This window comes from Podarcis raffonei, chromosome 14 (assembly GCF_027172205.1).
Source record: "Podarcis raffonei isolate rPodRaf1 chromosome 14, rPodRaf1.pri, whole genome shotgun sequence".
NCBI lineage: Eukaryota > Metazoa > Chordata > Lepidosauria > Squamata > Lacertidae > Podarcis > Podarcis raffonei.
The window spans coordinates 35678257-35691476 of record NC_070615.1 but is presented as its reverse complement, the minus strand read 5'-3'; the positions used below and the strand labels follow the sequence as shown (position 1 = coordinate 35691476).

The 13220-nt window shown below is 47.4% G+C and overlaps 1 protein-coding gene across 8 annotated transcripts in view; it reads right to left on the bottom strand.

The window, feature by feature from the left end:
• The window catches only part of RAB11FIP3 (RAB11 family interacting protein 3), a 90844-nt gene that overhangs the window by 12321 nt on the left and 65303 nt on the right, over positions 1-13220 (bottom strand). For 5 of the 8 annotated variants that reach the window (XM_053365605.1, XM_053365606.1, XM_053365603.1 and 2 more), the window contains 2 exons: positions 12610-12786; positions 6443-6577 (listed from right to left, as the gene is read on the bottom strand). In XM_053365605.1, the coding sequence (XP_053221580.1) occupies positions 6443-6577; positions 12610-12786 (312 nt within the window). The remainder of the gene's footprint in view (positions 1-6442; positions 6578-12609; positions 12787-13220) is intronic. The other 3 variants (XM_053365607.1, XM_053365609.1, XM_053365608.1) reach the window with 1 other exon arrangement.

The window sequence follows — 13220 nt, the reverse complement described above, 5'->3', positions numbered from 1 at the left end:
GTGCCGCAACATCGGAACGGAACAAAACGGGCCCTCTGCGGTGCCTGGAGCGTCCACCGCTCCTCTTCCCCCCGCGTCCGTTCACTGGCCAGTCCTGAAAACAGATCCCGAGGCTAAGAATAGAACTTGAGTGTGGTGGGACTTTCGGCTTCTGCTGGATTTAAACCCACCTGTCAGCCAAGCGGGCATCTGAACCCCCGATAGCAAGGTGCAGGGAGTGCCAAGCAACGTACCTCAAACAGGCGCACCACAGAAAAGGTCTGTGGCACACAGAGGTGAAGCCAAATGCACACACCTGAAAAAGCCCCACTATGAAACAAGGCTGGACGTGCCTTGGCCATCTTTCTAAGCAGGAGCTTCTGTCAGAGAAAGAGGAGAAGGGGCCGGAAGGATGACTGGAAACACGACAAGAAGCAGAGAGAGGAGAACCCAAACCTAGTAAGTAGTGGGGCTGAGAGAACTCTTAAAGGTCACCCCTAGGAAAAAGGTTTCTAGCCCAAATCGTGGCATCACCTTTTCTGACCTCTAGAGGTGTGTATATCTGTTTCAGGGACTACGTTTTAACTGCTAAGATATATAACACTTAGGAGCAACAGCTTGCCCAAAATATTTTTATCCACTGAGGCAAAGGACAAGAGGGCATCTGTCCCCCATCTCCCACAATTCCAAGAGCAGAATCTGACCGGGGTCACATCTGCACCATGCATTTAAAGCACTATGGTGCCACATTAACAGCCAGTGCTTCTCTCAGAGTTCATTGGGAAAGGTGAATTGATTGTTAAAGCACTTGGGGAACTGTAGCTCTGTGAGAGGAAGAAAGGGTCTCCTAACAACTCTCAGAACCCATAACAAATGACATGTCCCAGAATGCTTTGGGATAAGCCATGGCTGTTAACATGGCAGCATAGTGCTTATAATAATAATAATAATAATAATAATAATAATAATAATAATAATAATAATAATAATAATTTATTATTTATACCCCGCCCATCTGGCTGGGCCTCCCCAGCCACTCTGGGCGGCTTCCATAGAAACCAAAAACACAGTAAAATATCACACGTTAAAAACTTCCCTGAACAGGGCTGCCTTAAGATGTCTTCTGAATGTCAGGTAGTTGTTTATCGCTTTGACATCTGCTGGAAGGGCGTTCCACGGGGCGGGCGCCACTACCGAGAAGGCCCTCTGCCTGGTTCCCTGTAGCTTTGCTTCTCGCAATGAGGGAACCGCCAGAAGGCCCTCGGCGCTGGACCTCAGCGTCCGGGCAGAATGATGGGGGTGGAGACGCTCCTTCAGGTATACTGGACCGAGGCCGTTTAGGGCTTTAAAGGTCAGCACCAACACTTTGAATTGTGCTCGGAAACGTACTGGGAGCCAATGTAGGTCTTTCAAGACCGGTGTTATATGGTCTCGGCAGCCGCCCCCAGTCACCAGTCTAGCTGCCGCATTCTGGATTAGTTGTAGTTTCCGAGTCACCTTCAAAGGTAGCCCCACGTAGAGTGCATTGCAGTAGTCCAAGCGGGAGATAACCAGAGCATGCACCACTCTGGCGAGACAGTCCGCAGGCAGATAGGGTCTCAGCCTACGTACCAGATGGAGCTGGTAAACAGCTGCCCTGGACACAGATTTGACCTGTGCCTCCATGGACAGCTGTGAGTCCAAAATGACTCCCAGGCTGCGCACCTGGTCCTTCAGGGGCACAGTTACCCCATTCAGGACCAGGGAATCCTCCACACCTGCCCGCCTCCTGTCCCCCAAAAACAGTACTTCTGTCTTGTCAGGATTCAACCTCAATCTGTTAGCCGCCATCCATCCTCCAACCGCCTCCAGACACTCACACAGGACCTTCACCGCCCTCACTGGTTCTGATTTAAAAGAGAGGTAGAGCTGGGTATCATCCGCATACTGATGAACACCCAGGCCAAACCTCCTGATGATCTCTCCCAGCGGCTGCATGTAAATGTTGAAAAGCATGGGGGAGAGGACAGAACCCTGAGGCACCCCACAAGTGAGAGTCCACGGGTCTGAACACTCATCCCCCACCACCACTTTCTGAACACGGCCCAGGAGGAAGGAGCGGAACCACTGTATGACAGTGCCCCCAGCTCCCAGCCCCTCAAGACGGTCCAGAAGGATGTTATGGTCGATGGTATCAAACGCCGCTGAGAGATCCAGCAGAACTAGGAAACAGCTCTCACCTTTGTCCCTAGCCCGCCGGAGATCATCAACCAGTGCGACCAAGGCAGTTTCAGTCCCATGATGAGGCCTGAATCCCGACTGGAAGGGATCCAAATGGTCCGCTTCTTCCAGGCGTGCCTGGAGTTGTTCGGCAACCGCCCGCTCAATCACCTTGCCCAAGAATGGAAGATTTGAGACTGGGCGATAGTTGGCCATCGTGGCCGCATCTAAAGATGGTTTTTTAAGAAGCGGTTTAATAACCGCCTCTTTCAGTGGGTCTGGGAAGGCTCCCTCACGGAGGGAAGCATTCACCACCCCACGAAGCCCATCGCCCAGTCCTTCCCGGCTAGCTTTTATAAGCCAGGATGGGCAAGGATCCAGGAGACAGGTGGTTGGTTTCACTCGTCCAAGCAGCCTGTCCACATCCTCGGAGGTAACAGATTGGAATTGATCCCACTCAACTTGACTAGACAGAACTCTAGCACTCTCCCGCCCCGGCCCTGCTCCCACGGTGGAGTCTACTTCTTCCCGAATCTGAGCGATTTTATCTGCAAAAAACTTTGCAAAATCATTGCAGGAGAACATGTGGCCCGTACTGGGCCCCAATGTTGCAGGTGGTTCCGCTAAATTGTGAACCACCTGAAAAAGTCTCCTGCTGCTGTTTTCTGCAGATGCAATAGAGGCGGTGAAGAAATTCTTCTTCGCCGTCGCTATCGCCACTTGGTAGGCTCGACATTGAGCTCTAACCTGTGTCCGGTCAGATTCGGAATGAGTTGTCCGCCACCGGCGCTCTAGCCGTCTCAACGATTGTTTCATTGCCCTCAGATCCGTGGAAAACCACGGGGCTGTCCGGGCTCCATGCAATCGGAGAGGGCGCTTCGGAGCCAAACAGTCAATAGCCCTGGTTAACTCCACATTCCAGCGGGCCACCAGGGAATCAGCTGAAAGGCCATCAACATGGGATAAAGCATCCCCTACCACTCTCTGGAAACCATTTGGATCCATTAAGTGGCGGGGGCGGACCATGGCACTTCTTTCGTTTCGCTTTTACTTAGTGTCAGATCACCAACATCCATAGAGGTAAACACCAGGTCCAAGGCATGTCCGCGGCTATGGGTTGGGCCAGACTTATTCAGGGACTTTAAATGTTTGGCGCAAGTGTGGCCTGGACTGGGACTTTAATCTTGCTTCAACACTGGGAAAGGGATTGTGTCCTCCACCACACATGAAGGCAGCAGGCTAGTTTAGGGGGTGCATAACAAGTCTCTAGCACACATAGCTCTGACCTCCACCAGAGGAGAATGCCCAGGAGGCTCAGCAGGAATGGCTGAAGGTGCTGCTGCTGCTGCCGCCACCCACCTGCCAGCATCCACCACCTGAGGTGACTGCTTCACTTTGCCTAATGGTAGGGCTGGTCCTTAAGAGCAGAACATAATATATGCAAACACACAGAGAGGTATGGATTGACCGTTGCGATAGGTTTTTAAGCTGGGCAGCCGCCTATCAGAGAAGCTGTAGGAGTGGGCTTCTTGCATCAACAGAGAGTCACTAAAAGGTATTGGAGGTCCTTTTCAATGCTGAGATTCTATATATAGCACCCTTAATGCATGCAGTGCTGTACAGAGAAACATGCAAACAAAGGTCAGCCTCTTCTTGGCATTTACAACCTAAGTTCCAGTGGAGAGAAAGGGGAGGCATCTGCGTGTAAAAACGGCAACATGGATTTGAACATACTTTAGCAGTAGGCATGTCATACAGGCACACGCAGCCAGCAGTGGCCGCAGGTCCCTGTTGGCAGTGGCACATGGCACCAAGATGTCCTTGCCATGTTCAGAGGTGGCTGCTGCCCACTTGAACTGGTAAGGCGGAAGACAGGGGGAGGGACCAACAGTAGGTGGAGCCAGAGCCAATGACAGGCACAGCCAGAACTAGAGTCAAAGCCAACTTTTGTCGCCCTCCTCCTCCCTGCTGAGTGCTACAAGGGGCAACCCGGAGCCTAAGGAGAAGGAAGCTGATTGGCTGTGCCATTCCTTAGACTGGCAATGTGTCGGAGTGGGCAGGTGGGGGCTGGCTGAGGGTAGGCTGAGGTTAGAGGGCCAGTGCTCCACTTGCCCTGATATAGCAGCCTCCACTGTCACACCATCTCTTCCCCAAACCATGCCTTCTGTGACTTCCCCTTGTGAACATCCACCAGAAGGAGTTAGGGATGTTGGACATTCAGCATAATATAATTGCTGGAAATCTATGAAGCAGTATGAAAAGGGGGTTCTCGGAATACATGACATCTCCATTCACAATGTTTGCAATGCTGTCATAAGCCTTTGATCTCGGCACACCGATCTAATGCAATCATTTCCTTCAGGCTGGAAGGGGCTGGTATCTGAGTGGCAGGACACCTGCTTTGCATGCAGAAGGTCACAGGTTCAACCCCCAGCATCTCCAAATAAGGACTGGGGAAGAGCCCTGCCTGAAAAACTACTGTCAGTCATTGTGCGGACAATACTGAGCTAAATACCACATTAACTCAAATGTAAAGCGCCCCTTTTTTGGCCAAATTACATCGTGAACATTAGGGTGCGCACTAGATTCAATGGCACATTAGATTCGAGTAAATGCAGTAGATCAATTGACAAGACTACAAACCTGCACACGTACTCAATTAAGCTTACTTATTGAGTAGAGCTGCATAGGATTGCACGGCAGCAAGGCCTCTCATGTTCCTCTCTTATTTGCCTCATTGCCTCCACCCATCTGCCATACCCAACTCCATGCCTTCTGCCATGGCTTATCCCAACATTTGCCAACATCTGTGCTGACTGAGGCTGATGAGAGCTGCTATCCAAAGCAGGTGGAGGGGGCTAGATTGGTGACAGCTGCCTCATGGCTTGCAGCGATCGCTACGGTCTCCATTTACCAATCCAGCCCAACATATTCATCTACAATTCTCAACCTGCTTTCTAGAACCACCATTGCGTTGTCTTGCTTGAAGCCCCCCACCTCTTTTGCTAGCTGCTGCCATTCCCCACGCCCCGTTCTCCTTAGGCCAGCATAGATCACAAAGGCACCAAGGAGGAATCCAGAAACGCCACATTTGCTTCAGACACACAAATTAGATCATGCAAAGGAGATTAATTGCAGAGCAGAGAAAATGCAAAAAGGAGGATTCTCACTGGCAGTGTTCTTCCTGGTTTTGAAGGGCTAGAGATAGGGTGTTTTCACATGCAGCGCTAACAAACACCTCCATCTCCTAACATTTTTTTTAAGGGCAGTCAACTGAGTGCAAGTTGCACAGTCACTGATGTGCATTATCAGCAGCCAGTGATCAAGACTGCTATTGAGAAACAGCCTTACTCCCTGAAGATATACACACAGGCAGTGAAGAAGGTGATGGGGAAGGGCTGTGGCTCAGTGACAGGGAAGCTGCTTTGCATGCAGAAGGTCCTGGGTTCAATCTCTGGCATCTCCTGATAGGGCTGGCAGGGACCCCTACCTGAAATCCTGGACAGACCCAGACCAGAACTGACATAAAGGGGTCAACAGCCGGACTCAGTATAAGGCAACTTCCTATGGCTTGTCTCCAATGCCAAGCTCTACTTAAGAGTCGATCCATTGAAATTAATGGACAAAACTAACTTGGATCTATTGCAGTGGGTCCACTCTTGAGTATGACTTGGGGGGGGCCACAACCCTATGTTCCTATCTTATGCAAGAAAATGGTAGACTTGATATTACTAAGAGGATGTGGGTGAGGGTGGGGAAAACCACAACGGAATAATACACTTTGGCAGGCAAACTGCTCCATCATCACACTTAGCAGTTTTAAATTTGTTATTTTTGTAGATAAGCTCTGGGGTTTAATTTTATTACAATCGAGTGGTGTATAAAATAAATCTTGTGAAATAAACCAACCAACCAATTTGGCAAACCTTGAAGGAAACAGGCCCATCCTGCAGCGTAAGCGCCCCAAATATCAAATGGTTTCAATAACAGGGGCCAAATATCACTTAAAGCTGCCTGGTAGGCAGATTGGCAGAGGCTAGATTCGAACTGGAGACTTCCTGATTCACGGTTCAGCCTTCGACAATAGACAACAGCAGTTCAGGGCCCTTCCTCTGTACGTACTGCAGACGTGATTTGTTAAAAAAGAAAGGAAGGAAAAAAGCGAGCACCCATGCTTAGCAAACCATGCGAGTCCTACTTTCCCAAGAACATATAAATCATGCAACTTTAAAAAGAAGAGTGTCTCATGCCCCAAACGAGTTACCTATTCATTTCAAGATCATTTAGGCGAGCAGACAGGTCCTCGAGGCGGTTGATTTGTTTGTGGCACTGGGTACAGTAAAACTCAAACGCCTCATCAGTGATAATGCTGTGCAGTTTCGCCGCAAGTGGGTTGGTGCTAGAAAAATCACAAGTGTGTCATTCTTGTAAAAAAGGAGAACATTCAGGCAGAGCCCCTCGATTCCACCTGTGGCTTCCAGAAGTTGAAAGAGAAGAAGACGGATGCTCTCGAGTAGCCAATTTTGGAGGCAGGTGGTGTTTTGTAGAAGAAAGGCGTGGGGTAGTTAATGCCATTTCAAGGAGATAATGATTTGCTGCCTCTTTCCAACAAACTGCCACTTCACCCCACAAATCACTTGAAGATTTGCTGAGCGTCTTAGAAGACCACTTCATGATTTTTCTGCCTGTTGCAGAAACTGTAATGCACTGTGCATGATTTTTAATTGTATTATTACTGCTTCTTTTCTTTCTTTTAATATGAATTTCACTGTATTATAATTTGAATTCCATGAACTGGTGGCCACTCATCCAGCACACAAACAAAGACCCTACAGGACAAACTGCAGCATTCCCTAACATATGGTTGGATCCACATTTTCCTTCTTATCGATTTTAACAACTTTCAGTCTCTCCCCACTTCAGTGCTTGTGCATGGACTTTACATCTGAACTGTGCCTTTGGGTTGAGGAAAAGGGTGTGCGTGTGCTCAGTTGGTATTTTTTCCCAATTAAAAAAGCATCAAGAAAAATACCATTCTAAATCAATATGGATATTTAATGTGGTATATGTGCCTTCTCTCATCTTCAACCACAAATCCATAGACAACACGCCGTGAGCCACCTAAATGAAGCTTGCAGACCACTGGTGGTCTGTGAACTGCAGTTTGGGAATGCCTGCAATAGAGTGTCCCAACTGATGCTCATCTGTCTTGCTAGAAGCCTTTGCAAAGGTCATTATCAGGAGAGCCGGATCCCATCCACACTATATAGGATACTGGATGGGAACGTCAAACCCAGGAGCCAAATATAGCTCTCCAGGCTATTCTGTGTGACCCTTGGAACTCTCCCCAAGCCAACGTAGTTGCATGTGATCTGTGCCAACATTTACACATGTAGTGATCTGTGGCAGCCATTTTTCATACTGTGACAGCTAAAAAAAAATTGCAGTAAGGATTTAAAATATGTTTGAGAGAGGCAGGTGAAATAAACTTCTGGAAGCCACAAGGTTTAAATCGGAGATAAGGTTAATAGTGAAAACCACAAAGGAGAGGTTTAATTTAAATACACACACACACACGCGCAAACACAAACATAGACACATAGAGGTGTGAGCTGGTAGAAACAAGGTTAAATTTACAAACACCTGGAAAGACAGTAAATGACTTGGCTCAGTTCCTACTGTTTTGCTGAGCAACTTACATCTCAAGAGGAGGCTGCGAGCATCTATTCGGATGGAAAGAAGCAACAAGCCAAGCAGCATAAGTCCCGGGGTTTGGAGGGCCCCTCTTTGTGCCCCCTCAGTGAATGTGCATCCTTTACTGCAGCTGGTCCAGGGGGCTCTTGTCAGAAGGACCCCTGCAGGAATATGTGGGTCTGTGGCAGATGCCCGAACATGCTGCCCTATGGTGCCAGAACTGAAGCCATTGCAAACTACAGGAGCTTCACACTTCTTGGTGTGCAGTCAAAAAGCTTTGGCACTGTATGCATAACAGCATTCTTATACCAAGCTACTGATTTCAGATGAAGTTCTTCTAAAATGTGCAACAAACTCCCACAATTGATCCCCTTCCTACCCCCAAAGAAGCCATTCACTTTTTAAAAAAAAAATAATTTTTGAACACTGCGGCCTAGCAGGAGCTGAAGCTTGCAAGGCGGAGGAAAAAAGCACAATGAAGAATCATTCCTAGAGAAGAACAAGCTCTGGTGCTAACTGATACAACACTTTCCATTTCGCTCCACACGATTTGGAATGCAATGCTCCTTCCTTGAGAGCAGGAAAAGCTTGAAACTTGTTAACTGCAGAAACACCCTGCTCTGGAAATCTGGACTCAAGAACCACCTCTGCACAAGTTGCAAAGCAAAATGTTCCTCTCTTTGTAAATGCTACAGAAGAAGAGTTTGGATTTGATATCCCGTTTTATCACTACCCGAAGGAGTCTCAAAGCGGCTAACATTCTCCTTTCCCTTCCTTCCCCACAACAAACACTCTGTGAGATGAGTGGGGCTGAGAGACTTCAGAGAAGTGTGACTAGCCCAAGGTCACCCAGCAGCTGCATGTGGAGGAGCGGAGACGCGAACCCGGTTCACCAGATTACGAGTCTACCGCTCTTAACCACTACATCACCAAAAGCTGTTGCTTTTGCTTAAGTAAGGGCAGCACTGCGGGGAAGACTGGGAGAAGAGAGCAAAACCAAACCGCAAATAGAAGAAGCACTCTGTTCAGCATAGAAAGATGTTCAAGTCATTCTCAAGCGACACCACCATTGTGTTGCAGCATGGAGGGTGGCTGTTCCGGAGTCCACCTCTCCACTTGCTCTCTCCCCCATCCTACAATAAACAAGCATTCTGTGGTCGCTAAGCCACCCCTCCTGTTTTTTCCTGATTTTTTTTGTATTTCCACTTGGGATTTAAATGAAGGGTTTTTTTAAAAAAACAACAACAACACACAAATTGCTGCAGAAATGAAGAGAACTGAATTCAAGGTTGGAAAAAATGAGAAGCAGAGAGAAGTCAACTGACAGATCCATCCATCCTTAAGTATAACAACCTCAGGAGTGCAGAGAGTAGAGGACATATTTGCATGCAGTAGACTTGCTTGCTGGGACAAGATGGCAGCTTCTGAGCTAGGAGAGGAGTAAGATGCATCTTCCTGTTCACATCCCCATAGGAAATCCCTGCTCCTGCTGGACCACTGACAACAGGAAGCCCTTCAACCCATTTGTGCAACTCTCCCTATTTTCTCCTGCTCACTCAGCAGGACTAGCCAGCGCCAAGCATCCTGTCAACAACTACACAAGCTGTTAGCAGCCGGTAGCCAGAGTCCAGCTCAGCATCTTTCAGGGGCACCCCCTTTGGCAAACAGCCTTAGGACCAGATAGCCTCAGGTTCATTCCCAGGTTGCATCTGCAAGCTAGAGACTAGGAGAGACGCTTGCTTGAAATGCAGGAGAGCTGCTGCCAACCGGTGGTCTGATAAGGCAGCTTCCTCTGTTCCTATGACAAACTGGCTCCTCCTGCTTGCCTCGTTTCCCAGCAGGTTTATTTGGCACCAATGCATGGTCAATCTGCACATGGCCTTACTTAGATCCCATCAAAGCTCTCATTTCCTTGCATGGAGTGAAGATACGTTTGCACTAAGCTGCTGGGTGGTTTGCTAGCACACCTGGCAACCTATTGCATGCCAAGAGCACAGGCCAGTGTGCCGCAGGCACATGTAATCCAGGTAGAGAAACATCTGCACAGATATGGGAGAAATGCCCTAAAATGAAGGCATCTCTATGGACTGCATGGCAAAGGCAGGAGAAAGGTGCTTTATTCTGCTCAGAAGGGATCAGAGAAGGTATGTGACACCCATCATCTTCCATAGCTATTTCGTGCAGCCGAAGAAAGTATCACTCTCTCACACAAATCATTTTCTCCCTGCTTATTAGGAGACATTTATATGGATCTGTAGAGGTGAGAGAAGCAGGATTTGTGGTGCACAGGGCTTTTTGTCACAGCTCAGTGGTAGAGCATCTGCTTTCCATGCATAAGGTCAGGCTGGGAAGGACCCTTCTCTGAAACTCTGGAAATCTGCAGCGAGTCAGTGTAGACAATACCAAGCAAGATGGATCAATGGTCTGACTCAGCTGAACGCACCTTCCTATGTTTGCAGAAGGAGAGCACCTCTGCTTTTCGTGTAGATGCTGTCAGCTTAAAACTCCAGGTAGAACAGGGCAAGAGTTCTCTCCAAAAACTTGCAGAGCCAGTAAGTACAGACAAGATTGAGCCAGATGGACCAACGATCTAACTTGGGATGGTGCAGCTTGCTATGTAGCACAGTCACTTTCTTCCTGCTGCCTGTGTGTTATTGGCTCACAGCTATTCCCCTGCACATTCAGCACACAGAGGGGAGAAGACTGTGGCAAGGTGTGCCCTGACGGCTTCAGAGTATCAGGCTGATAAACAAGCCAACTTGATACCAGCAAAAACCTGTTTGGTAGAAGTACCCAATAGCCAAGCTAACCCCAGCTGGGTGGGGAGTTCTGAGAATGTGGAGACAGCGCGACCAGGCAGTGCTGGGAACGTGCTGAAACAACCAGACCTTCCCATCCGCCACTTGACCCACGTTTGATATGCTAGTGTGCCGCTGCTGAAAGTACGCCCAAGTGCTTGTGGAGCTGTGATCAGGATGTGTGTGCGGGAGCAAAAAATTTTTATTAGTCTTCAATTACAGTCTAATAATAGCCCCATTATAACAATACCAATTTATAATACAATTATTAATACCAATTGTTCAAATATTGAATGATATAATTTAGATGAAGTAGGCCCCTGCATGCTGGATTTGATGGATTGATTATTTGCATTATTTCTGCGTTCCAAAATCTTATTAATTTCAATTACATTCTGGTCATAATAATAATCCCTTATACAACAGCTGCAGTATTAATAACTTCTATTCGTGTTGACACATTAAATGATTTATAAAACTACAAGTGAGGAACTCAAGCTTTATTCTTGTTCTTCCTGTGTGTGGCAATTATTCTGTCCACGGTGTTTCTTCCTGTCCTCGTAAGATGTTATGTCTTTCTTTCCCCCAGTTGTTGTTGTTATCCATCATGCCTTGGACGGAGCTGATATCCCATTGTTGTTCCAGAAATTTCTCCCTCACCCTGTCCCGTGCTTCACTGTTTTGTAACTTTAACAACAGCTGCAAAAGTCACTCTGTCCCAATAACCTGTTGTCACCATTTTCCCTCTCAGCCTGGGAAGAAGAGTGATCTGTCAAGCTGTAGATGACTCAATAAAAACCTTATCAGTTCCTTGGCAGTTCACAGACTCCTTTCATCCTTCCTTCCAACTGAAGATATATGAGCAATTATACTTCCAATTAAATTAAATTCCAAGTCCTCTTAGCGTTATTCAGTTCACTTTAAACAATAAAGAATGGGGAAGAATCAGCTCTAAGTTTCCATCATAAACCTTTTGCAAAATAGAGCTTTCCTCCCTTTTTGCTTTTTTTACACTCACAGTTTCGTTTGATGTTATATTCCGTATTTATAATCCAATTTCTTCCATCCTTGCTTGTACAAATATAATTTGAACTGATGTTCAGAGGAGGGTTGCCGAATCATAAATGTAGAGAAGAAAACTTTAAATAAAGAAACTGTAGGCTCCCCTCCCCCTGTCTTTTGCACCGAATGAAGTCTTATCTCAAGTTCAAACTTTAAAGTCCTTGCAGTTGGGTTGGCTCTGGAATTTGTGATCTCATCTCTTCTAGCATGCGCCTGTACTTTAGTTCAATTAAACTCTAACAGGAGAACCTCTGCTTCTTAATGGCAGCTTTGGAGGGTTTTCGACAGGCAAAGTGCTTTCCTTGCCAGAGCGAGAGCCAGATACCAAGATGAACTGCGAGTAAAGCCCATTCCCCCTGTCCCTGGGGGGGTGGGATTTGCAAGGATAATTACACTTAATCATCCTTGTTTTTCCTTCACCAATGATCTCCTGCTGTCGTGGGGCCTGCCTCCCTTAAAGCAGAGCAGAACTGGAAGCCGTGTGCTGGAGCAATCTCATGACTGTTCACCAATACTGCTAACTGCACAGCTCTAATAGATTTCCCTCCGGCCAATATTTACTGCAGCCTTTGCCAACTTGTGCCCTCCAGATGTTGCTGGACTACAACTCCCATCAGCTTCAACTTGCGTAGCATGCTGGCTAGGGCTGGCAGGAGTTGTAGTCCAACTTTATTGAGGGCACCATATTGGGAAAGGTTGGTTTAGCGGCTGGCTCAAAGACATATAACCAGAGTTATCTGCAACAGTTATTTTCGACACCACAACCAGTGGTGCTGGTGCTGAAGATAGGCTACGGAAGAAGCTTAGAGACAGGCACCAGCCAGTTGAGAAACGCTCAAAATGCAGCAACATGAGACACAGGTTCTGGCCATCTTACCTGGGAGAGAGGAAGGATGAACTGCTGAAGCCACTTTCTCCGTTGCACAAGCTGTCTGAGAAGAGATCCACCTCATTCCCTTCCCCGTAGTCCTCAAAGTGCTCCTCCCCGCTAATTACGGTGACGATGGAGTGATTGTTAATGTCCGAGGTCAAAGGAAGGTCATGAGGGTGAGATCTGTTGGTGGAAAGGGAAGTCAGTATCTCAAGAGAAGGAATCAAGGAGTTCACCACACCCACCACTTCCAACAAATGACGGCCATACCCCTGCAGAGAGCAGCATTGATGGAGTCATGCTCAAAACTGCTGCCTGCATTTTTTTGCTGCCAAAGGACCGCAATATTATTATTTATGACATTTATCAGTCATTATGTAATCATTTATGTATTATTACATTTATCATGTGGCTTCACCACAATGGCATTCAGGATCCAAGCCTGAGGCTCCCTATTCTTGACCTGTATCATCTACAAATTGGCTTCCCATTATTTAAAGCCACCAAAGTCTGTACATGGCCATCACCATGACTTCCTGCAGCAGTGAATCCCACAGTTATACCCGATGGCATAGAAATCCTTCCATTTTTCTATCCCTAATCCCTTGGCAAGGGAC